A 26,985-nucleotide genomic window follows, 5' to 3' on the forward strand; every position below is an offset into this window, starting at 1 on the left:
ATCACGTTCCTTTGCACATGGGGCTGGGTATTTAGTACCTGCCTCGGTGTGCGTTACTCACCTAAATTAGAGCTGTGTAAACTGTCAGAGAGAAGAGACAATATCCCCCAGGCGAGGGGACAGAAAACTAAATTCTGGTATGTGATGTGTTCAGAGGTTTCAGCCCAGGAAAGGGCAGCAGCAGTACAGCCCCCTTGCCCTTTCCAGGGAGTTACATTACACTGGGGAGAAGGCACTGGCAGCCCGGAGCTCGCTAAGGGTTTCACAGACACAGGCAGCTTCCGGGAGTGAGGCTGAATTGGTGCTTCTTGCAGCTGATCCCTGCCTCTTCCTGGCCGGGCGGGCCCCGTCAGCGAAACAGGAATTGAATACAGCCTGCTGGTGCTGCATTTCTGCTCCGCAGAGCAAGGTACAGCAACCAGGCCTTTGCGCGGTAGGAAGTATGAACTGGGCCCAGTTTTAGAACTAATACAAAATCAGCAACTTCCCAACTAAAGTCCGGAAAGATCGTAAGTTTTTTTCCTCTTTGTCTCTGCAAAGTTGCTCTTCGCTCTGCTGATTTCCTTTAGTCTCATCCCCTGGGTTTTCAAACACAAGAACTGCACAAAGAATGCTCCAGGAGGCCTCTGCACTGATGTGGGTTTGGACATTAGAGAACGGCGAGTACACGCAGTGCTGAGGGAATTTCCTCATCGATGCATCAACACAAACGGATTTTTTGTTCTACCTCGTGTAAGGCCCACATTTTGGACAGCATTTCCCCTAGATCTGTTTACTAGTGACCAAGTTCTTGCACGTATATCACAAAGTGCAGATTTTATAGCAGCTGTTTTTAATGGGAGATTGTATATTCTTTGTGGAAAGCATGTTTAAAAACTCTACCTAGATTTTATATTGAGAAAAATACTATAAAATGCACATAAAATAAATGGGACTAAATATGGAGGGATAATTACATACCAGAAAGTAACAAGACACTGGGCCAAGTTCTGCAATCAAAAATACACAAATGTCTCAATGAAGTTACACTAGAACTGAGGGTAGGGTCAGTTTTTGGGGTATGCAATCAGGGCAGACACCCTGGGTGCCAACTTCTAGGGGGCAGAGCATTGCTCATGGGGTTGGTCTCATTTTTGTTCTGCTGATGGGTTGGCATCCCCCCTCCCGCTCCTGGGAGGTGCTAGAAATCTTCCACCTGACCAGTAAAAGAGCTAGGGCTATTCAGATGGAGGGCAAAATTTGGCATGTTGGGAAAAATAATAGAAAAGTTTTTTCCCCAATGAGCCAAATTTTGCCCTCAGTCATGCTAGTGTATAGTGAAAATAATAACAATAAGTACACCTCTACTCCGATATAACACGGTCTTCGGGAGCCAAAAAAATCTTACCGCGTTATCGGTGAAACCACATTATATCAAACTTGCTTTGATCCACCGGAGTGCACAGCCTCGCTCCCTCGGAGCGCTGCTTTTACCAGATTATATCCGAATTCGTGTTATATCGGGTCGTGTTATAATAAAAGTTTTAGGTCTTGCTCTATATAGATTCTTCTACCTAACAATCTCAAAGCATGTGACTGCCCATGCATTAGTTAAGCCTCCCAACCCAGCTGCAAGGAGGGTATTTTACTTAGGATGAAATTGAGATTTAACAAGATTGAGCGACTCGCCCAACATCACACAGGAAGCCTGCTGCAAGGCCAGGAACAGAATCCAGATTGCCTGTGCCTATAAACCCCATGCTGTCCTTCCTAAGAAAAAGAGAGTGATCAAATTTTTTTTCCCAAATATACTCACAATCCCTTCAAAAACAATGAAGAAAAAGTGATAGTGCCTCCCAGATTATTCCTCTGTAAACACTGGAAATGGATGTCAAACATCTGAGCACATACCTTTAACAATAGTGTCCAGTCACTCCTTCATTTTAATCCTGTTAAGCTTCTAGTGACGTTGCCTGAAACTAAACTATGTACCCTGCACCAAAATAGGGTGACCAGATATCCTGATTTTATAGGGACAGTCCTGATTTTTGGGTCTTTTTCTCACATAGGCACCTATTACCCCCCACTTTCTGTCCCGATTTTTGACACTTGCTATCTGGTCAGCCTATACCAAAATAAGAGTCCCATAATTAAAATAAAGGTTCCAATTTAGAAGGTTCTTATAATATCTCCTGGTAAGTATTTCCCCTTGCACCCTACTGGATGCCAAACATCTGAAGTGCTACTATAAGTGCTGGGCTAAATGTCACAATGATTAATTAGTACTTTATTCCAGAAGCACCCACACAATAAGACAAAGTCTCTGACAATTAAAACTGATCTTTGAAAGAGTGGGAAAAAAATTTCCCATCTATTTCTCCCAGTAATCTCACAGAGTGGTCTGGTCACTACCAACAACTTTTCAGGGTGGATTTGATTTAAATCACTAGTCAGGAAGACTCGATTTAATCATGGATTTCTACATAAAAGTGCATTCTTGTTGGTTGTTATAGCCTTAATACATATTCTTCACAACTCAGATAGTTTGGTTTCATTTTTAGAAGGTACAGACTATACATTTTTAAGTGATTTATTTTGAAAACTTTTCAGATTAGTTTTACAGCTATATTAGAAAATGAATGATTGGTTATTTCATTTACCAGAAGATAATTGAAGCAGATATTTATGAAGTCATTGGGAAGTGAATTATCTCCAATTCAACAGGTTAATCATTAATATTTGGAGGATTCTTTGCTATGCTGTATTAGGAGGAGAACATCACCAAACAGACATTTAAATTGTTTTATTTAACTAAAACAACAACGTTATGTATTCTGGATTTTTTTCTTCAACAGCAAACATAATATTTTAACAAAAGAAGCATATGAATTTTTGAATTTAGTTAAACATTCAAGTTCTTAAAAATCAGGTTTGTTTTTGTTAAAATTGTTTTTAACTAATATAGTTAAATGAAATATTTAAAAAACCCACAAAAATTAAATCGACTATGTCAGCCAGGTCAACATGAGAAACTGAAAATATTGGCTTCTGCAGCTAACTCAGTCATCTTCACCTTTATTTTCCTGTTTGTTCATAATCTGGAAAAGAAAAAAAAGCTTTCCTGCTTTTTCAGGTTCCAAACGATTTCTCAATTTGGAATGAATTAGTCCAAAAGAAGAAAATATTCTTTCTACACCGACAGAAGAAGCTACTTCTGTTAAAAGAAAGATTATCACTTCAACAGTCTCTGAATCCAAGTGCTTAAGTAACTTCCACCAGTTCACTGGTGTGACTTTCTTTGAAACATCATCAGCAAACATATTTCTTGAATGCTTCACCCTTAACTCTGAAGTTTATTATAGTTGGCATTATGGAAGGATGATTGCTGGATGTCTATGTCATAGCCAACTTCTCCTCTTCAGCAGTTAAGGTTTGACCCTGGTACTGAGTATTGAGAATATTTGCAAGAAAATGAGCTGGAGATAGTGCTTGTCCCATTTGTTTTTTTAATGCTTGTAATTTAACTCTGTCATTGCATATCTCTCATTTTAAGAGTTCCTTCCTTCCAAACTGAGTTCCTCAGTTCCTTCCAAATTTCAACAGCGTTAACAATAAAACAGCTATTTCCCTGCATTTTGTTCAAGACTACAAAAATAGGATTCAGGGTACTCTGCATGTGTTCAACATTTCTCTTAAGCTCAATGTTGAGAACTTTGGCTGTGACAGCGCCATCTATTTTTTCACAATTTTGTTCACAAACTGTCATCAGATTAGGCCAGTTCTTGCTATCGTGCTCAAAACAGTCCACTACTGAGTTCCATCGCACATCTTTTGGGAGAGTTAGCTTGGTTCCTCCCACTTTTTTCAGAGCAGCTGCTGCAAAGTGGTTGTTACAGAAGTATTTTGCAGTTTCAACAACATTGGCCTTTATTTCCGGAACACTGAAGTCTTTGGCTAGGATGTGCATCAAATGAGCAATGCAACCTTATGTTATTAACTTGGGACTCTTCACTCTCTTCTAAATAATTTCTTCTCATCTTGGATAAAAATATATGGTGACATACCTATCTCCTAGATCTGGAAGGGACCCTGAAAGGTCATTGAGTCCAGCCCCCTGCCTTCACTAGCAGGACCAAGTATTGGTTTTGCCCCAGATCCCTAAATGGCCCCCTTAAGGATTAAACTCACAACCCTGGGTTTAGCAGGCCAATGCTCAAACCACTGAGCTATCCATCCCCCCTTGTCTGTGACCAAGCTGCGTACTAGACATTTGAAATTTTTTTTTCATAGTTTGTTATAGCTTTTACTGCTACTTCTTGTGAGTATTCTGCTGTGTGTGCATTTCCTGATGTATCAATTGTTTCTGTAAGGAAAACATTCCCTTCTGTTCTCACACAAGCACATACAACAGGATCATTGTGGACATTGCTCCACCCATCAGACTCAGGTTAACAATTTTACCCTCTAGACCTTTTTGCATACTGCTCCATTTCTTTCATAGTTGTTACTGTATGGTACTATCATTTTAGATACAGTTGTGATAAAAAATAAATAGCTGAAATAGGCAGATCTTCCTTTTACAATTTCACCTTTAAATTAGCACTGAGTGTCAGTGAATACAATGAGTAATACTAAATGAGCAGTATGGTAATAATAATTAAATAACTGCATTGACTTATTTTGTTTAGGAGAATCCATCCTCAACATATAGGATTCTGAAGACTATCACCATCATTTTCTGTAGTTTCAGAATTAACTGCCCATAATAGTGTTTCAGTCACATAGCCACAGTATATCACTTGTAGCAAAAAGAAAAAAAAATCTCCATCATCCAGAAACAACCATAGATAAGTCATAAGAACCAACAGATTACAAAAAGAGGTAATTGATGAAAAAAATGCTGTTTTGTTTATGCAACTAACTCTCCTTTCCCTATGACTGAGAAACCACACTTCATTAACATGGTTCAGTCAATGAAGGCTACACTCAGAAAGACCTCAAGACTTCTGGAATATGCTGCTCAGACAGTTTCACTTTTGTTTCTACTGCCTGTCCCTCCCTTCTCACATTTATCTCCAGGCTTCTCCTTGTCCAGATCTATTCCACCCCCAACAATCTTCTATTCATTAAACTTTTTGAAACTTTGCACTTTTAGAGAGAGGTAAGGGATTGACTCTGTGTACACAAATTTGCAGAGGTACAGTAGGGTTCAGGTCTGTTATTTCTCACCTCTATATATTATTTATGTATTTATTTAAAAACATTTTTGCTGTTAACAAGCATGTTCTCTCTGGAGACACAAATTCACAGTTTGAGAACTGCAAAACTAAGCATCTCTGATGGTATCTTCTAGACTGAGCACTGAGTCCCATTGGGTAGATAGAAAGATTAATTTAAATAATCTATACAGAAGCCCCTGGAACCCAATAAGATTGGGTCCCTAATCCATGAACTATTGGAACTCATTTACAAAACTTTTCTTAAACATTACATGAATGTATGGTCTCATACTACAGATTTAGAATTTATAATTCCTATTCCATGATTAGATATCTTTGAGCTGTAATGTATCTTAATTAAAACTATCTTTAGATTGATTTTTTTTAATCTGATTGTTTTTATTTAAATCTGATTTTTGAGGGGAAAACCTTCGATTTTTATCCACCCTGTTTTTAAATACAGAAAAACAAATACTTACATAAAGATTAAACTTCCCCCCTCTCTTCCCCAAAAAGAAACCCCAGCCATTTCCCTCATATGCTGCCCCTTCATCGCCCAGCTAGAAGCATCAAAATATTTTCTATGCAGGAAGCCTTCATCCACCCTCTTCTATTCCTGAATAAAGGAACTGGAAATATGAAGCAAGGAAAACCAAAGAAATAAAAATGCCTCAAGCAGGTGATTCCCTTCAGACCAGATGGATTTTTTTATCTAACAAGTTCTGTACAAAGTGAGCATTTTAGTTAGATAACAAGAATAAAGGGAACAGGGAATTTGTCCCAAGCTAAAAATAGCTAATAAAGTATGCCATCCATTTAAAACCACTTAGCTTAAAACAAGGCAGCAGCACAGCAAATATGCAAGAGAAAACATCATGTTTTCCCAGTAGATCAGTGCAAGGATAGTTTTGTGTGAGATGATGAGGGTGCCTGAATTTCCCAAAAGTAATATCCAATGATTATGAAGCACCCTATATATAGTGCCTTCCTCAGATGGCACTATATAAGTGCTAAGTATTATTAATCCCATTTTTAACATTTTACCATCATAGACTCTGTTTGACATTCTTTCCAGCAGGGCTCTCAACCTCCATCTCTACTGGGATGGGTACCCATTAAAAACCTTCAGAGTCTACCCATTTCTGGGATTCTTCATTATGTTGAAACTGAAGTTTAATAACATAGGAAATACTTCCAAGATTTTATGGGTGTAATAAAAGATGCATTACAAGCTACAAATTACTAGAACACATTATAGAGTCCTAAAAAAGCCTGTCTCTCGTCTTTACTTCTCTGAATCTGGAAAACAATGATGAAAAAGTGATGCAGAGCTTAAATTCTGCTGCAGTGGTAAAAGATCCAGGTCAGATTCTACTGCAGTCTCCTGAGATGATTTTTTTTAATACAACTTCCTACACAGCTAGGTTTATTGAATAGAATATGAATTCCAAGATTTAGTGCTTGTGATTGACAAACTTTTCTAAGGTTCCCTCCCCTTTCCCTTGATCTTTTCTAAGTGACAAGAGACTGATAGAATGAGACAAAGAGTTGACAGTTTTCCCCACCTTCCACAGAGCTTCAAAAAGTACATTTTTCAGAGAAACAGTATCAATATACAGTGCTCTGAAAATGGTGTAGAATGTGGTAAAACCGAGCATAGGAAAAGAATTACCATTACTACAGATTTGTATCAACACAATGCTTTAACTGAGTCTTTTTAACAAGGAGAAAGGTCAGTTCTTCAGCCCTGCCATTAAAAACCAAACAAAAAAAGGTTATCTGAATTCCCAATGCTAAGTAAAAATACAGGGCTTCTCGTGAGTGTTATAACTTTGTAACTGTCTCAGAACTAAAGCAAAGTACAGAGAAGAATTGGAACAGTTCACACTTTGAGTACCAGCAACCACTTAGGAGAACAGACTTTTGAAGCTGTTCGGCTTTGTATAAATACATAAATAGAAATTGGGCTAGAGAAAATGAGAGAGAGAGAGAATGGCTGTAGAGCCTGGGGGTTAGAGCACTAATATGAAAGATGGGAGACCCAAGATTCAGTCCCCCGTCTTCAATGACTAATTATTTATCCAAAAAGTGGAACAGCTTCAACAGGAAAGATTGCAGGGCACCCACACAGGAATATCCCAGAGCCCATTTGTATGGCAGTCTCCTGAGAGGTGGGAAACACCTGTTCAAATCCTCTCTCCCCATCAGGCAGGGGGGAAATTGAACCTGGGTCTCCCACATCCCAGGTGATGCTCTAACTAATGGGCTGAAAGATATAAGGGAAGCACCACCACCCCTTCATCACTTTTGAATGGATCCCAACACTGAACCAGGCCCTGCAGGCAAAAGGGGTGGGGGTACATCTAAGATCCCACTGAGGGTAGGCATGAAAGATGTATCCTGAGGCTTAGAGTGAGGTGTTGTGTGCATGACCAAAGGCAGAAACGTAGTCACTTTACAACAAAAAAATTTAGTTGCAGAGAGTTCATAAGCCTACAGGTTTATGTAGCAGCGCAGTGGGGGTTTTGTGGATTGCAGTGGCACCTAAATTTAGGGCTTAAATAACTAAATCCCTTTGTGGGTACCTTTAAATATGATTTTAAAAAATCAGAAAAATAACTGGGATTATGATGCCCCCTCAAGGATTGAACTCACAACCCTGGGTTTAGCAGGCCAATGCTCAAGCCACTGAGCTATCCCCCTGCCTGTCTGAAATACAGACTTAGTTCATGTTAGGCTTGATGGGTAGGTCCTGTGGTGGAAAAATAAGAAGTGTGTGTCAGGGGTTAAAGACAGGGCATAGCTAGGAGGGGGTAGCCCTGGAGCTCATTGTACTGTGGGAATTCTGGCCATCACTCAAGTCAAGCTGCTATAAATTAGACCAACACTCTGCGCCACCTCATTCAGCTTCCAGTGCAGTCAGAAATCAGGAAGGTGCAAGGTGGCTTGAAGCCACATTTGTCCTCACTCCTCTCCAGCACTGAGAGTTTTGTGCTACACTCCACAAGCCCCAGCACGTAATCCTTCCCTGTACATGTGCCTGCTTGACTCAGTACAAACCCAATATTTCTGATAACTGAAAGGGAACAATGCATTGTGTGGCCTAATATAATTCACTTAGAGTTCAGTATTGTATCTTTTTTAGTTACATTTAATATCAGGTTATTCAAATAGTATCTGCAATAAAAACAATGCTTCTTTCAAAATGGGTGTTTTCTCTGGGTAAACAGTTGCCTATAACAATGTAATACTTTTACTCTTTTTACCTTTGTACCAAACAGTGAGAGGAGGAGCCAGCTGTGAAAGACAGCGTTGCTGACTTTGCTGCTTACCAAGATTATTAGGAGGAGAGGGGGAAGGACAGACAGACATGTCTTCAGAAACAGCCCAAAGTAAAGTTCAGACATCTTCACAGCAACAAAACAAACAGGTACATTGGAGTTGCTTCCCCTTTATCTGGCTGTTTAGGGCAAGATTTTAGTCCTTTAGGAAATACTTGTCATATATAAAGCTTTTACATTTTCCCAAGAAAGATGGCCTCATTTCAGAAGGCCTTTTTGTGAGATATTTTCTTTGTGATACAAGCAAGGTTCTGGGAGGCATTTATTCACAACCAAATGAAAATGCAGAAGCTAGTAATACAGTATTTTACAAAGTCAGTGGGGTTGCATAGGTGTAACTGAGGGCAGCCTTTGATCTTAAGTTTAGTTTAATACAAACTGACAAAACAATAAAATAAATCTTAAGGCTTAAACTCTACCCTAAAATGGCTACAGGTCTGCCCATGCTTCCCTCCTATACCTGGAATATACAGCATTTATGGTGTAAAATATTAAATGACAATGTCCAGTCCTGTAGACCACAGATAGGTTAATTATAGCATCGCAGCTTTCACTTTGTACTTCCTTGAATAGCTCTTAATTTTTAGCATGATATTTTTCTACAGAATTAAATATATAAAATATGAAAAAACAAAGCCTGCATTCTGTTAAAATGTCTCCTAATGTTGATAACAGATCTAGTCCATGTCATTAAGTGTGTTTAAGGACTTCTACCGCTTCTGCTGTGCTGAGATTTTGCTTTTCATATTTCAATCCAAAGTACATTTTTACACGAGTTAGAAATTTCTAAAAAGCTAGGTTGATAATAAAATATGTATTGATGCTATATAACTGTAGGTAATTTAAATAGAGTTTATAGTATCCAATACAATATTAAAAATAGAGCACATTTGGTTTTAGAATCATAAGTTCTTGCACAATTTTCTATATATATACAGTAACTCTTCGCTTAATGTTGTAGTTATGTTCCTGAAAAATGCTACTTTAAGCAAAACGATGTTAAGTAAATCCCATTTCCCCATAAAATTAATGTAATTAGGGGGAGGTTAGGTTCCAGGAAAATTTTTTTGGCCAGACAAAAGATTTAATTTATATTTATGTGTGCGTGTGTGTGTGTGTACACGTACGTACACACACACTAAATTGTGGTGGAATCAGAGGGTGGGATATTTCCCAGGGAATGCTTTGCTGCTAAATGATGAACTAGCACTCAGCTGAACCCTCAAGGGTTAACACGTTGTTAATGTAGCCTCACCCTCTACAAGGCAGCAGTAATGGAGGGAGGAGATAGCATGGCAGTGGCTGCAAACATTCCCTGTGGAAACTGACCGTGATGATGACCCCACGCTCTCCCATTGGAGTGCACCACTCCCTCCACTTTCCAAAGTGTGTGAGAGTGAGAGATGCACATTGCTCCTTTAAGTAGGCTGACCCCACTCTAAGTACACTGCCTTTTTATGTAGATCAGCAAGTTGAGACAGCAGCTGCTGCCACCGCCGCCAGCAAGCTCCCTCACTCCTGAGCTCTGTGGAGATGGGGTACAGGGGAGGGGGACACCCCGACATCAGCACCCCTCTTCCCCCTGCACAGCAAGCAGGAGGCTCTCAGGAGCAGCACACAGCAGTTTGGGGAGGGACACCTGAATTGCCCGGCAGCTGCCACACAGGAACTTAGGGGAGCTGATAGGGGGGTTGCCAGCCCCCCTTGGTTCCAAGCTCCCACCACTAGCTCCAACAGGCTGCTGTTCCTGCAAGCAGTGGACAAAGCAGGTGGCTGCCAAACAACGTCATAAGGGAGCTTTACGCAACTTTAAATGAGCATGTTCTAATAGATCAGCGATGCAACAACAAAATGATATTAACCATGATGATGTTAAGTGTGGAGTTACTGTATTATACTTCTCTGAGCTCTATACAAGGTTTCAGTATGTTCATAATTTCTGGAAAAAAAATCCAGCCTTCTTTCTGTTACGGCCCAGACTCCGTGCCAAATTCTGCTCAGTGCAGAGAGGGCAGTCAGAAAGCCAGTTACAACCATCTGCTAATTATAGTCAAGCTATCTTGGTCCCAGTTCCAATCCCAGCTAATTTGCTCTAGTTTATGCCAGCTGGCTATGGTTCCCAAAGGACCGGTAAGAACCAGTGGAGCACAGGTGCTATCTGGCTCATCCTCAACATCCAAATCAGGTGGAGTGGAGGGGGGAGGGCAGTTGGCATAGGATTTGGTTACACTGCTTTACACCAGCTGCAAACTTCCCTGTGCTGAAGAAATCTCAACAGGCCTGTTAGGGCTAGATTCCACCACTTTGTGCCATAGGTGAACATTTAACTAAGTAATTTTGATATGAAATAACCCTGTTCATAATCATTTACTTCCTTATCTGTACCATTGTAGAGCTTTTATTATATTTGACATAGTTTATGAGCGGTACAAGTTTCATATACTATACTATGACCTTATGTGACAGGTTTGCTCTACTCACTGCTGGATGGCACCACCTGCTGGTGGTTCTGGGGATTAGCTTAGTCAGGTCAACACCCCTTCCAGCAGGTATATCCCATCTGTTTCTCCTCTGCAGCCTCTCTCTTGCTCTCAGGAATTACAGCAGTCCTCTTTGTAAGTCAACCCTCTGGCCAGATCACTTAGCATTCCCCCCTTCCTGGGTACAGTCCTTCAAATTCTGTCATTCCCACAGTGACCCCAACAGTCTTCCAGTTCACTGCCCCAGTGGTGAGTAGGGGAACCCAGGTCCACCGTCTACTCTGGGTTCCAGCCCAGGGACTCTACAACATGCAACCAAGGTCTGCTCAGTCTCAACCTCACTGCTTACTCCCTGGGCTGCTTCCTACCCTAGCACTCCCCCACTCTCTGAGGTTTGCCAACTACTCTACTCCCTCCTCCCAGGGAACAACCATTGGCTACTTCCTCTATAGCCACCAAACACACCTCCCCTCTCTCAGGGAGTGACTGTATACCACCTTCCTGCAGCCCCTTCTGCTTCCAATTTCCTATCTTTTGTAGAAGCCCACCTGTCCTTCACACATAAGCTTCTCTCTAATTAGTTGCCTAAAGCTCTCCCCTGTTTGCAGCCTAATTAGCTGATTAGGTCCACCTGGCCCAACTCAGCTCTTGCAGGGCCAGTGTGGGGAGCACACCCCATCACACATCGCTATGAAACTCAGTTTGTGATCAATTTGAAGGCCTTATTCAAACAACACGCACATTAACTTGAGTAGCAGTTGTGTTTGAATGAGGACTGGGGCATCCATTACCTGAAAATTTAATAATGACTTCAGCCAATAAACCTATTTCATTACCAGGGTTACAAAACTAACAGGACTCACATTGAGATGGTACATGTCAGCATGGATATATCTCCGATTGGAGCTGGGGGTGCGATTCTCCGCTGAAGAAACATATCCACATCAGTGGTGATTGAGTTAGCATATTAAAAATAGAGTGTAGCCATGGCAGCAGGGCTGGCAGGATAGGCTAGCCACTCTAATTATGTACCCACCCAAGATATCATAGGCACATAATTAGGGCGGCTAGCCCGTCCACCTCTCATGCTGCCATGGCAACACTATTTTTAGCATAGAGCTAGCACAGGTATGTGTCCTTGACCTGGAAATCACATCTCCAGCTCCAAGTGCAGACATACCCTATGGCATACCGACATCTCTACCAAGGTGACACTTGTGCTACAAAATCTGAGCTTTCATTTTTTTTAAAAAAGTACATTTTCAGCTTTTGTGATTGTAAATAAAGCCTTGGAAATGTGAACTGAGTGTAATTGAAACAATGACATCTGCCTGAGTTTGCACAGAGTTTTCAACAATAACTATGAAGTCTAAACTGCCCCATTCGTCTCAGTGAGATGCAGTGGCAGAAGTAGCATCCTAAGTCAGTAGGTGCACTCAGCCTCCTCCTCGCCCCACTGAGGGGGCACCAACCAACCTCAGCAGTACCCTCCTCCCCAGCACCACAATCCTAATCCCAGCCCGGTGTGGAGGGAAGGCCTGGGAGAAAAGGGGTTGGGCTGGAGACTGAGCCCAGCTTTGACCCACCCCACAGCAACAGCTCCGGCCCCCCGGGGCTGGGGCTGGCTCCGACTCCCTGCTCCATGTGTTACGACCTGGCACATGGAGTCACAGTGCCATTCAGGTTTGGAAGTGTTGAAGTTTATTGGTAAATCGAATAAAAGTAAAGATAAATGTAATAAAATCATATCTAGAGTACAGGTTGGCCACAGCCTATCTTGGTAGGTTAAACCTTAGAGTTACAGTCCTGGTAAATTGAAGACTACTGTCCTCGCATTCTATGTGTCGGTCCCTCCAGCTATCATGGGCTCTGCCTTTATCTCACCATCCCAGTGCCTGAGGTCATAATTGCCAGTCAGAGTGTATTCCAATTCCCTCCTCTAAGGGTCAGTTACTTATACTCTCAGTTCCTTTGAAGTTTAGGTCTGAATGCTATTACCTGCTGACTGCTAATCCAGCATAGATGAAGCCAACATGCCCTCCTCAGTATATGTACTGTACCAATTTTATTTAGTAATGAAGAGGGTTCGCTTTCATGAGCAAAGAGATTTTCCATCTCCTGTTACTTAGTATACATCACTTCAGAGTAACTCCAGGAACTTTTTACATATCACATATTTATAATGACATCTAGATACTGTATTGTAGGTCTGTTTTTGTAATGAGGAATAAAGAGGGAGGAGTTGGGGGGTCAGAGAGGGCCCATGATGGTATCCCCAGGATATTTACCCCAGGTATTTCACCTTAGTTACAAGACACTTAAAGGAGCTATGAAACCTTTCTTGTGCAGCCAGATAGAAACATCATAAAATAACAATTTATAATTGTCTTCTTACACAGAACTAAGTCTCTGCCGTGTTGCTACAACTGTATACATGCACTGTACAAGAGATTGATTATGCCAAACTCTTGTACAGTGCATGTGTACAGCTGTAGTAGCACAGTGGTGAGTTAGTTCAGTGTAAGAAAACTTATTGATGAGTAAGGTTACAATTTAGTCATGGATATTTTTAGTAAAAGTCATGAACAGTGACCTGTCCATGACTTGTACCAAAAATACCTCTAACTAAATGTTAGGTGCTGGGGATGAGGAGGGCATTCCAGCAGATGCTGCTGCTACTCCAGGCACGGGGTGGCCCAGGGCCCTGCTGCCGCTGCTGCTCTGGACAGGCCCTGCCACTGCCAGGGCACCCTTGCTGCTCCTGGACCACTGCTCTGGGGCAGCACCCGGGACCATCTGCCTGGGGTCACCCGGGGAGTGGCCAGTGTGGCTGGCCCTGGGGCTGCCCCAGCTGCTCAGGCAGCCCAGGGGTGAGCCACACCAGCTGCTGCAGCTGCGGAAATCACAGAGGTTCTGGAATCACGGAATCCGTGACTTCCATGACCTCTGTGAAAGACTCGTAGCCTTAATGATGATTATTACAATGGTTAGAAACCCAGGAAAGCAGAAGCCCCTACCTTCCCTCCTCCCCATGAGTCCTATACCCGCCCCCTACCAGTAGCCTCTGCCCTCAAAGGAAACCCCCTACCGTCCCTTCCTAGGAGCTCCTGCCTGCCCCCACTCTGCTCCTTATCCCTCTTGGCTGGCTCAAGGATTCCTTGGAGGAAGGAATTTTAGGATCTTCCCCTCTGTGCCCCATATCCAGCCCTTCTCCCTCCCCCCGGGATCCCCGAAGGGGAGTTGCATCACAACCCGGAGCGCCACTCCTACCACATCAGCACCACAAGGCCCCCCTTTTGCTGCCCTATCCTGTCCCCTTCACTGCAGCTCCCTACCTGGCTGACAAGGAGAACAGATTAGCTTGCCCCCTCCACCCTACCAAAATCCTTTCCACTCCATGCTGGCTTGAGGCTTCCCACTGGTTCCCATTGCCAAGAGGAGTTGTTGTGGTTTTTGGCAGGCGGACCTGAGTGCCAGCTGCACTCCCAGCCATGTGAGATGCATGCATGGTAGTGCACATCCAGACCTGATTTCTGTGGGTGCAGTTCAACCCATGGACCCCAGCTAGAGCCAGCATTGGTGAGATGTTAACTCAGCTGTCCGGAGATGGTACTAAAATGTCAATATTATTAATTATTTCACTGCTGAACAAAGAAAAGAGAGGGACAAAATCTATTGTGAGTGACATTTTACTGCCATTACTGTGTGGGCGTCAACAGAATCCGGTAGGACAAATGAATCCTACTGAGGAGAAGCCCAGCCAGAGGAGCCCAACAGAGCCCAGGGCTGTATTTGAATTGCACAGAAGGGGAGTTCAGACTGCAGCGCCTGGGAGGGCGTGTGAGATCATCATTTGAATATCAGCACAATCTGCCGAGAGTGATTTCTCATTTGGCATCTCAAGTGGGTGGAGTTTATTTTGTGGGAGGACCTGAGAGTAGCACTGCCTTTTTTCCTCCCAGTTCAGTCTCTGAATATCAGCTAAAGAAATGTGGCTGATCAGAATAAAAGAATTAAGAGAAAAACAGCAATTTACTGCCTGTCTAAAATTAATACCTAAACTATTGCAGGCAAGATGTTCCAAATGCAATGAAGTTTTTTCACTTTAAAACCTAAACAGTACTTCACATTTCTGCTCTTGAATTATCAAATACAGGTATCTGATTGTTTTACTAACTACAGATGGGGTGTGCGTGTGTGTTTGTTTTGAGACTTGAGGGGGGATTGCATTACTTATGAAAGGAAAATATCTTTCTCCTAATTTTACATGTATTAGTAACTATTTTTAATTCATCTTAAATTATCTAAAAATGATCTTGTAAGATAAAAATCAGTAAGCTAACAAAATATTGCTCTTTTCAGTCTGGTCTCCACTGTCCTATCTCAGATGCTCAAGTCAATAGAAAAGAAGTAGAAAGGATCAGTCGAGAATGTAGAAACGAAAGTTTCTGGTACAGAGGTAGGTAACTCATGTTAATTCTTATCCCAGTGAGAATCAGCACCTGATGTATTTTTAGCTGAACTACTGCTTTAAATTCTACTTCACGACTTGCCAGTTACTTTAACACTTACATTTATTTGAGAGAAGATTGTTATTAGGGCCTAATTCTGTCATCCTTACTTATGTTAAGTAGTACTTACTATGAAATCAATGGGACTACTTACATAATAAGGTACACTTAATGTAAGTAAAAGTGGCAGAATTGTACCGTTAATTGTCAATAGTTAACTATCATTATTAGCTGATGTCACTATTTTTGAAATCTATTATTACTCTCACCCAAGAGACGCGTTTCATTTTCTTTCACATATATGATCTTGATTTTGAATTTTTTTAAGAAATAACAAGATTTCTATTTAGTTTAAACAACAAAAACAAAAGTCATTGCAGAGTGAGCATAAAGATGGCCAGGTGGCAACTCTAAATGTGGACATTCTGAAAGGAAAAGATTTGAAAAGCTTCTAAGGGTGTCATCATTTAATCAAAGTTCTATCAAGGTCAGATACATTTTAGTTTTGCTGTCTTGAGGGGATATACTACTATGGTCATGCAAGTTTTTGTTATTATTTATATTTCAGTAGCACGAAAAGGTCACGACCAGGGTTGGGCTCCATTGTGGTAGGTGCTGTACAAACATAATAAATGACTGTCATTGCCCCAAAGAGCTTGCAGTCTAAGAGCAAGTGTAATAGGTGAATGAAACAAGCAAGCTGGGGGGAGAAGACAGGATAATAAATACAAAAAAGATGCACATAATTCTCAGCCAGTCCGCAGTAGTGAGCAAAGTGCTGAATTTTTTTGTTTGCTTGTTTTTTTCAGGTCTTCCCTTGTCTCTAGGAAGCATGCTCATCACTCAAGGGCTAATTTACAATGGTAAATGGAAGATATACATGTATCATTTTATTTATATTAGAAATGAACCCAAGTCATGCTGATCAGGAATCAGCACTACATCAGAATTTCCCCAGAGCTTGCTGCTTTTCATATTTGAATGTTCTTCCCACTCAGTGCCATCACTGTTATAATGATTTGATAATTAACTATGCATTGCCACAACTCGTTCTGAATACAGTAAAAGCTGTATTATCTGGCACTTTATCAACCAGAAAGCTCTATTATCCAGCATTTCTGATCTCTCCCAATACAAATCTTCAGTCTAGTAAGTGGGACTAGTATACTGCCCAGAAGGTTATGCAATTGCACATTCTGCACTCTACTTTTATGCAAAAGAGTCAGAAGACAAGTAAGCAAGCTGATATCAGGAATATATTGAAAAAAACAACTTTCAGGGTGTGTCATAGGGTCATTACATTCAGCCTAATCTATTACACTGACTGTCTATATCTACAATGATAATTGATGTTGATAATGATGACCATGAGGCACTGCAAGAGCCTGAAGTGTCTTGTGAATCATCAAAGAAAAATTAACTTATGTTCAGTATAGTTTTAGTGGTAAGTGTATTTTTAGCAATCTGGGTGTACATCATGTGCTGCCCATAGTGATATGTAGTGTCAAAAAATAAAGTTTTCTATACAGTAGATTACCTGTATACACCTAAGTGCTTCAAGAAACCAAACACTCTGCAGTGCAGTACTACTACTGCATTGGTGAATACCTGTATACTGTACTACTGTATTTTGTCTTTTATTCATTTTATTGTATTCTAATTCTTTAAAAATTGGTATTCCATTGGTAAAAGTATAACTCTCAGTTAACCAGAATATTTGATTAATCAGCACCCACCATTCCCTCAACATGCCAAATAATAAAGCTTTTACTGTATTTCCTTTCAAATTCAGACCCTTCCAAATACTAGGGGCCTGAATCTGTCACGCTTACATTCTGTAATCAAGAAGCATCACTGACTTCATTGGGACTACTTGTGAAATGTAGTCTATGTAACTCAGGGTCTAGTCTACGTAAGTCAGGGTATCAGAATCTGGCATTGTAGCTCTAAATTCTGGCTTTTAGAAAGCATTGGCAGTGCTTTTATGACTGTATGCCAACATACATAGTGGCTCGAAGCAAAGAGGTACTGGCCAAATGGGAGGGCAGGGAGATCTTATACAGCTGCTGTGTAATCTGCACAGAGGAGTATCATGTTACATTTCTGTAGTGAATCAGTCTGGTTGCACTCTGCATGCCCATGGAGGAGATGCAGACTACTTTCTGGGGTTCTCACCCCTTGGCAGACAACTTTCCCCACATTTCCATAGTACCTGGATATTTATGCTAAAATGATCAGCAGTGAAGTAATTAAGAATGCCAATTTTAAATGGTCATTATTGTGCCTTGACTTATTCGAGATGAATGGGGCATCTTGTACCTCTTTTAGAAATAACTGCTGAACACTTGGCCAAAGTGAAAATAAATGGGCTTTGCACAGAGGACCTAATAGGGGTGAGGGGAAAAGAAATCCTCCTCCCCAAAATCTAACACTTGGCATAGAGTGGTTGCATGGCCTCCCCACTGTGTATACTGCTGCTCATTGGCTTTAGAAGAAGTTGGGACTTCTGTGCATCCCCTACATTATGTGAATCTATAGTGGTGGATCTACTGGCCACCACTCTATGCTCCCTCTGCCACCAAACACTTCTGTGTGGAATTTGCTTGCATAGCCTGGCACTGTCACCCCTACTTCCCTTCCATACCCTGCCTCCCACTGACATCCCACCCCAGAAACACAGTGGTTTCACTGTTTAGGGTCTTCCGTCTCATTGAAGGGGGTCATCATGTAGCCCTCAGAGCTACTGTCACACTCTGTCTAAATTCTGCAGAAATGGATGGGTCACCAGACAAGTGCTGGTACAAAATACAGCAGACGGGCTCATTCTGACCCCTGCTCCTTTGATTGGCTGAGATTAGATATGGCAGTCACATCACACAGTTGTGATCAGTCATCCTGCCGGTATTTTTAACAAGTCCAGAATGGTGGTTGCAACTTGTGAGCTCATAGGTGAAGGGGATCCACAGGCATTTGGAGGATTATGTGGAAAAATCCTTATGCTTCATTTTGATTTGCTGTCTCATGGTGTCAGCTGAGCATCCACAGATACCAATACATGATGACATGCTGCTACAAAATTAAGATCAGAAACAAGTCACTATTGTCATTTCAGTCAATTTGAGGGGAGGGGGAATTTTGGTGGGGAAGGGTGAGAATCTTTCCATTTTCTCCTCTGTTCATGAACTACATCTTCTCTCCTCAAAAGCCCAAATGTCAGAGTGACTCCTCCATTCCTATTAAAGAGGATAAACATGACTCTGTCTATCTGGTGACAGTTAACACTAGGCTGATCATTGGCAAAAAAGCTCCTAGGAGCTATCTCCCAGCTTGTGCTGACCCAAAGAGCAAGAAATTGATCGAGAGACCTGGACTCCAATCCCTCACATGGCAGCACAAAATATTTTCCCCTGACACTTGTGTGCCACCACACAAATAATTGCATTGGAAATTACCAGAATGCTTTGGGAATGGTGTATTTTCCTAAATCAAAGCTACCATACTTTTAAGTATTGTATAGCCCTTGCTCTGAGAAATGAGAAAGGCTTGTTAGAAAAAGACCACTTTTGTTGTTAGATGATGATGAGTTTCTCAAGTGGATAGGCATTCTTAGCTATTGCGTTTTATTTTAGGTTTTCTCTCATCGAACCCAAGATTTGGATCGTTACCTAAAATTGCATGTAAGTCAGTACTTTTATTTTAAAAGGAAATAAAAGGTTGGGGGATATTTATTAACAGTAGAATCTGAACTTTCCAAACCTCCACTATCCAGACTTCCTTTGTGTGCTAACTGTGTGTCTCCCTGTTCTAGTGAATGTCAATTATCCACACTTCTGCTTATCTGAACCCATAAGGTGTCAGTATAGCAGTCTAAGTAAATAGTATTCTACTAAGTTTACAAACTAATTTATTAAGTAAAGCTTGTTTAATGAAGACTTTTTCAGTAAGAGTATATATTCAATTTTTAATTGCCCTATCTGCACTATTATATTATTGCAAGGTCAACCCTCACCATGGTTCTGTCAATAACACCATTCTCAATGGTCTGCTTGTCAGCTTCTTCCACAAGAACCTCTCCCATGCCACCTCTTTCTTGTGGGAAAAACTTCCAATCAAAATCTGTACCTCCCCACCTTAGCCTCATTAACTGTCATCTTGCCATAATGCACACAGAATTCTGCCATCTGATCATGGATAGGCCAATGGTGAGTTTGGGCTGCTGATTGTGCACATAGCTAATCTATGCTACAATATCCTACAATTTTGTTCCCATGTTCTCTTTCTGCTTTCACAACCTTGCTTATTTTATCTGCCTGTTATGTCTAGTCTTTTAGATTAGAAACTTTTGTGGGGCAGGTACTGTCGTTTATTACATAATGTACAGCAAGTAAGGCCCTGGCAATACCATATGACTACCATAACAAGTTAACATGGTTAAGTTCTCTAAGTATTACAGCAATATAACTGCTCAAATAAAGAAATAATAATACAAATTCAGTTTATCCTGGGTGTCTAACTTTGGAACATTTTGTTAAAAAAATTGTTTGCACAGAAATTGTTTTGTATTGCATTTACGTAATGCAACCACACCATTTAAATGACGTAATCTCATCTGTTTTCAAAAGCTAAGAGGGTTTCATTTGGTGTATATTTGGATGTGAGACCTCCACAGAAAATTCAACATGTTGCCAGAAATAGTTTTTCTTTTTGAATGAGTACTGAACCAGAGACCGGTGGTATTAAGGAAGTCTGTGACGTAGGAAGACAAGACTTAAACTGAAGTCCTAGCTATTTGTAGTAATCAAAAATACCATGGGGCATTTTGCAAAGGTAGGGGGAGTCAGCTCTTATGTCTTTGTCAAGTTTCACCATGGGCTATTATTACACTCCGCATCTAAATTCCCCCTGAAATTCCAAGTGTATATAGTATTCTTTTTCACATCTAAATTGTTGTGCCATGTTGCTGTGTATTCTTAACCAGCTGCAGTGTTTCACTCCACAGTTAGTTGCATCTCAGTGATAAGAGAACTTACCACTATTACAGTATAATCTTTGTATATGTTTAGAAAGTACTTTGGGATGAAAAAGTCCTACATAAGTGCAATTTACTGTACAAAGGACAAATAATAGTATCTTGAGTTAGACTCTTGAACTAACAATATTTTGTGATCTGTTTGTACAGTTGCTGGTGCCTTTGGTCTTGCCATTGGGACGATGTCATACATACGAGTATGCCAGAGAAAGTTCCAAAGTATAGGAGTTCAGCCATTTGGTCCAGAACATAAAAGGTTTGTCTTGAATATAGATCACTTAATCTTAGATCAAAACATAGTTATTGAAAATAGAATGAAAGAGAGAGGCAGCTACAGCATACATTTAAACCTTTTGCTTCAGCTCATAGGGCACTCTTGAATGCTATACCTAAGGATATATATTGCAGTTATGTAGTTCCAGATTATGTGATAATTATTATAAAGATACAAATTAAATTCAGTGTAATCTGCATTGTTTGGAATACATAAATAATCCTGTAATTTAAAGGATTAAATCCTCAGCCTCTCCATATACTAATTAATTATAAAAGATCAACAGTTAGCAATTTACCTTCTGTCTGGTGCATTAAATATCACACTATCTATCCCATCCGTCTGGCTTGTAACTCACCTTTGAATTCTCCTTTGCTCCATACGTCCAAGAGGTATGTATCCAAATCCTGCAGCTTTTTCCTGCACCACATCTTCACATCCCTACAGTTCATCATTCTCTACCATAATCAATGCAGCCTCCTCTTCTCTGGCTTCCTGAACACCCATCCTGTCTCCAGTCCATACAAAATGCAACTGCTAAGATCATTTTCCTTACCTCAGACCATGTCATCCCCTCTTTTGAATCTCTCTACTTGCTCCCCGTCCAACACATCAAGTTCAAGTTTTTTGTCACTGCCTTCAAAGCCCTACACAAATGCTGCTCCCACCCACATCTCATTTGTATTAACTCCCACCTCCTCCCCGAGCCAATGATCTCTCCCTCAATTTGTCCATGTGTACTACACTGCACCCCGCATAGGAAATGCATTTCTAAAAGCTCATTCACAAGGCCACCTCTCTGTATTAAAATCCCTTCTGAAGGCTCACTTGTGCTGTGATGCCTATGTAAATTAGCTGACTGATAATGGGAAATTGGAAGGGTATTTTGAAATAATTTAAAAATCCTAAACCAGTATTTTTTAATAAAATTTTCCCTCCCCCACTTAAAACCCCACTTTCCCCCAAAAAAACTGTTGTGTTAATACAACACTATTACAAAGATGTGGCCATTTGGCCATCTATATCTTGGTAACCCTTGCCTTTACCCACTGGTCTTGTCTAGACTGAGAGTTCCTTTTTTCAGAGATCATGCTTCCTTTTCCTGCTTGGAAAGCTCTACTATATTTTGGGCACTACTGAAAATAAACAATACATAAGAATAATAAAGTTGTTTTGCTGGGGCATTCAGACATCATCCCATACTATAAGACATCTGGAAGGACTGAAGAATGTAAATCAGATGAATGGAAAACAAGAGATTCCTTCTATAAAGCCTGTTCAACAAATTCCTTCGAAAAGAATACTTACCAATATACGACACAAAGATGACAGCTGTGTTAGAGAAATATGAGCAAAAATCTTGAATGCTCTATTTTCCTCCTGATTTTAGGCACTGTCATCATACCTGCAAGGAATGTGAAGCAAATTTTGGATCTAATGGACAGGAAAACTCAAAGCCTTCAGCTTCATAATCCCAGGTACACACATTTGAATCTTAAGGAAGCTTTTGATTTTATTCTTTATTTTGAACAGTATTCTAGTTTAAAACACTTGCCACAATACAACATACACTTCATGAGATGAAAGACTGATAATTAGGAATTCTATTTATAGTTCTGAAGTTAACCTTGATTCTACATTTTCTCTTTACATACATTTAACATTAATTTTAAATTCCCACTTCTGAGGAACTCCTAATTTAGCTCCAAAATTCTCATACAAACAGCACTATTTTTTTTTTTTATCCAGCTAGAATTCAGTGGGATTCTCTGGCTAGTTGTAAGTTAGAAGAAAAGAAATAAATATTTCTCTTCTAGTTTGAATGCTGTTTTCTGTTCCCAATATCTTTTTTAACTTGAACATTTATGGTCTGATCATTTTTGGTATGTCAAAAATACAGCTGAAATATTGATGTTTTAAGAACATGAACAGTAAATAATGTCCTTACTATTTGCATGTAAATAATGTTTTCACCCCTCAGCTCACTATACTCTAGTTCAAATAGAAAGTATGGGTTTGATGCAGAAATTATTGGGTGAGGCTCTTTGGCCTGTGTTATACAGGAAGTCAGGCTAGATGATCATAAAGGGGTCCCTCTCTCTTTAAAATCTCTGTGAATGACATTGAGAGGGATATCTTAGCAGATCCTGTTCATTGACCCAAAACTGTGTGATTTTGATGGATTTTGTCAGTGCATGGTATTCACAATGAAACGTGTTGATGTAATGTTGTATTATTATTGAAGAAGACATTACGCTGAAGTGTGGCATCATTAGAGTGTCCAAACTGGTCTTTAATAGTCTGGAGGAATTTTGTTACACCTATGGCCTTTTTTAGTGGCTACAGTAGTTAGCCAGTGGAGTAAGTAAACAGTGAGGCCTCATTTGAACCTAGATTATTGCACTCTAAATCGTCAGTAATATAGGGACAAGGTAAGATTCTCAAAAGCACCAAGCCGACTTGAAACCAATGGAATTTAGGTGCCTACGTTATTAAGTGTTTTTGAGAATTTTGCCCCAAATCTCGCTTGCCTCACTCACATATGATTATTTCCATTGACTTAAAATAAAGAGGCCATACTATGTTTAATTAAAGATTGCCATTTATTCACTGACAAGTTGTTTGAGTCAAGTTGAGAGTAGGAGTTGGTGCATATTTTAGTTTGCTTACTCTACTGGTCTGGCAAAGACTGAGTTTGTTAACCCCCGGATCCAAACGCAAAGGCCATCTCCTTTCTCAGGCTTTTGACAAAGGGATTATTGTGAGCTGTGTTGTTTAATATACATGTACTGGCTAGCTTTGAAAACTATGTTTTACATGTACCTACAGTCAGTTCTGATGGAAGAACTTTGAAATTTAGGAAAAATGTTAAGCAGGTTTTTTATACAATTAAACATAAAAAAATTGAGATTAGAGACTGACTGAACATTTCAATTAGAATACACAAAATATTGGGTTGTTTGATGATCACTTCTTTCCTTTTTAAAATATGTACAGTCAATGAGCTAAGTGTGATAGATGGTGGATATTGCTTTTCCATCACTTCTCATGCTAAAAATGTGCATCATGCTCAAACTGTCCCCTCAGATTACATCTAATTAAAATTATTGTACTGCACACAAATTCAGGGCCAAATTCTTACCTCAGAGACTTGTGCAGAACTCCCTCTGAAGTCACCACATGCACATGTACATCTGAGAACTTAACTTTCAGAGCTCAGTATTTTTTATAAAATGTTTTTTTTTTTGTTTGTTTCAGATCATGTCTCTTCTTTTTAAGAAGTTACTTCATATCTTGGTATCTGAATTGTAGAACTGACAAAGATGACAAAATCCTGCAGAAAAAGTCTCTTCCTTCAATAGCTTATTCTGGACAGAAGAAATTAAGCCTACAGTCAGGTGTAAACCAGTACACTGTGAGGATTGGGTTGATTTTAAAAAAGTTTGCTTATATAATAAATGCTAATTTCTAGTAATACAGTTTCTATTTTTTTCTGTTGATATCACACCCCGGTATGTTTCTTTTTTCCTTAGATGCATTTTAGCTCTTGGCACTGAAAACTTAGATATTGCAATTCTTGTAAGTGGCAATGACCTGATCTCAGTGCAACCTGCAAAAGGCCATAATTGGAAGCATTTGTCTCCTGCATGAAAGAAAAAGAATGCAAGAGTATTTAAATGATGTTGCACTGTTAAGCAGCCCACCAAGCCCCCTATACTGTGATCAGTTTTGCATAACTCTTTGTACTGGGGAAGGACGCCATGTATCACCATTCTTGACAATAGGTATCCTCTGAATACTATTAGAAAGAACCCCATTGACTTCAGTGGGCTTTGAATCTGGACTTAAGAGAGGAGAGTGACATTTTACTTATGCTTGTCTATTCAAATCTCTTTGGAAGATGTTCTGAACATAATTTCTAAATAGACAACTTAATAAAAAGAAGTTTTCTTTCTCAAAACATGAACATTAGGGAAAGAACTGAAAGCGAGCTCAGAAACCTATGTTTGCTCTAATCTGACCATGACATTAGAAAAGAAAAAAAATAATGAATTACAGAAAAGCCCAGTTAATTACTGTTTGCATATTCATAAAAATGCTTTAATAATACTGGAGTTCTTCACACCCCCAACCAGGCCCGGGGAAGCTGCATTTTCCATTCTCCCTTCCCGTCAGACCACCTGGGTAGAACTGTTCTCCCAGCTCAGGCACCCTCCTTAGCACTGTTCAGCTGGAGTCCTTAAGGTCCACATCTTTTTTTGTTCTATAGCTTCTTCCAAACATGCAGGGATAATACACATCAGGGATGCTGTCAGCTCATGGTTGACTCACTGCACATTGATGATTGAGTGATACAACAATTTCATAAAACTAATCGGAATTCATAAGTTGTACACAGATTCCCCAAATCATCACAAGCTACTATTATGAACTCTAATTTGAACTCTAACACCTACATTTGAAGAGTTTTTGTTGACCAACTCCCACTAAAATAGTCAGATGTTATGCTACACCTTGGAAAACGTAAGATTAAAAGTCTTGCAAAATGAAATATAACAAGTTTAATTAATGAACTTATCTGCAGTTTGCACTGATTCAGTATTACTTAGTAAATGATCTAACATCTTTTTCAGACTAAAATACAATATCACCATTACTATATCCATTAAATGTGAAAGGAAAATACAACCAAGTTGGAGCAGGGAAATGTTTTCAGTTGTGTTCAACATCAGAAAGATTTTCTGAAAGATTATTGTATTTGCAGATCAGATACTGAAACCTCTGATAGTTTTCTAATTAAAGAAAGAGGATTGTCTGTTTTATTCTATACACAATCTTATACCGTGCTCATTACTGTAGCATTTGAGCACCTTCCCATAGTGCATTAAGTGACATTACTAACATCTGTCATGTTTGTTGTTCTCAATTTCTCCCCAGCAAGCATGTGCAATGGAGTGTCTTGTTTTAGTAGGATGTTTTTGTGTGTGTTTTTTTTTTTAAATAAACATGTTACTATGTGCTTATGTTAGAGAAGACATGGTCAAAGAAATGCGCTTTGCACTTGGAGCAGGAAGTGGTGAAGTTTGTGATGGTCCTTAGTTCTTGGGGAAGTTCATTCCACAGTCTGACTACCCCTGAAAAAGCTTGTCTTCCACCCCCGGCAATTAACTTTATTCGGCTTGTAGAGAGTTCGATATTACTATATCAGATGTGTCCACTGAGGTACCAGTAGGCAGTTATGCAGGTTAGCACATGGGCAACTTCAGGTACCTCATAGTAAGTAACAAATAGTTTTTCTACCTTTTTCTATATGTACATTTCAGTAATAATACTTCATTTACTACAGCTGGATGTTAGGTCTCAGCATAGTCTGCTATGATTAAACTGATACAAGCCCTAACTTGTCTAATGTTAAAAGCTGGATTATCATACATGCATGTGCATTATAAACCTTATCCTGAGGCAAATGCTTGTGGTTTAACCACTCCCATGAAATTTATTAATTCTGTAAAATCAAGTCAACTGTAATATCTTCTGTAATTGCCTTATGCCTATACTATGCACAAAGCTGCACACGGCCCTGTCCAGCAAGAGGCTTCATACAGCCCCTGCTGAACAGTTGCCAGCTCTAGAAAGACACCTGTCAATTGACAGCTTGCTGTCTCAGCAGTCTATTTTTCCTTGCTTAGCATCTATTCCTTCCCTATCCATAGCCTGGGCTTGCATAGCGTGATTGCTGCCTAAGGCATCCTTTGAGGAATTCCTTCTGCTTCACTTGCTGCACTCCTGGCATGGCAATGGCTTTGTCTATACAACAGTAGTTAGCAGCCAGCAGAGTGTCTGGTATGCAGAGGTGCAAGGGACCTATGAAGAGGAATGAACCCAAGGCTCCATAAAGTATAGGGCAAGCCCTAAATACCATCTGTGGTACACAACAGCAGGACCACTGCTATATAAACTGAAGCAAAGCATGTCCTGTATTGTACCAAAAGGATTGTCTTGTACTTCTAGCCTAGTTAGAAAATATGAATGTCTCTTGCTGTCAGTGAAGTATTAAGAACTGGAGTGCACTGATGTCAAGTTCACCACTGGTGTAAGTTATAATGTGAATTACATTTTTTTTAAATAAAAAGACCTGTAATTTAATGAGA

General features: G+C 40.1%; 1 protein-coding gene across 3 annotated transcripts; it reads left to right on the forward strand.

Moving 5' to 3' along the window:
* On the forward strand, positions 1-26,985 carry OCIAD2 (OCIA domain containing 2). Of its 3 annotated transcripts, none has more exons than XM_034772592.1 (8): positions 1-137; positions 8,480-8,628; positions 15,382-15,478; positions 16,340-16,393; positions 19,160-19,207; positions 20,710-20,815; positions 22,224-22,311; positions 24,092-26,985. In XM_034772592.1, exons 2-7 carry the CDS (start codon positions 8,569-8,571, stop codon positions 22,303-22,305), a joined length of 447 nt encoding a protein of 148 aa, XP_034628483.1. In that variant the 5' UTR covers positions 1-137; positions 8,480-8,568; the 3' UTR covers positions 22,306-22,311; positions 24,092-26,985. The 3 variants fall into 3 exon arrangements, with proteins under 3 accessions (XP_034628483.1, XP_034628482.1, XP_034628481.1); XM_034772591.1 differs by lacking the exon at positions 1-137 and adding an exon at positions 210-409; XM_034772590.1 differs by lacking the exon at positions 1-137 and adding an exon at positions 212-509.

The sequence above is a fragment of the Trachemys scripta genome, chromosome 5 (assembly GCF_013100865.1).
Source record: "Trachemys scripta elegans isolate TJP31775 chromosome 5, CAS_Tse_1.0, whole genome shotgun sequence".
Classification (NCBI taxonomy): domain Eukaryota; kingdom Metazoa; phylum Chordata; order Testudines; family Emydidae; genus Trachemys; species Trachemys scripta.

Excerpts from the sequence above, each read along its gene's own strand:
- OCIAD2 (XM_034772592.1), top strand. The coding sequence starts at position 8,569 with ATGTCTTCAGAAACAGCCCAAAGTAAAGTTCAGACATCTTCACAGCAA. Across the intron at positions 8,629-15,381 it reads CACAGCAACAAAACAAACAG|TCTGGTCTCCACTGTCCTAT; the intron begins GTACATTGGAGT and ends TGCTCTTTTCAG. Across the intron at positions 16,394-19,159 it reads TCAAGGGCTAATTTACAATG|GTTTTCTCTCATCGAACCCA; the intron begins GTAAATGGAAGA and ends GTTTTATTTTAG.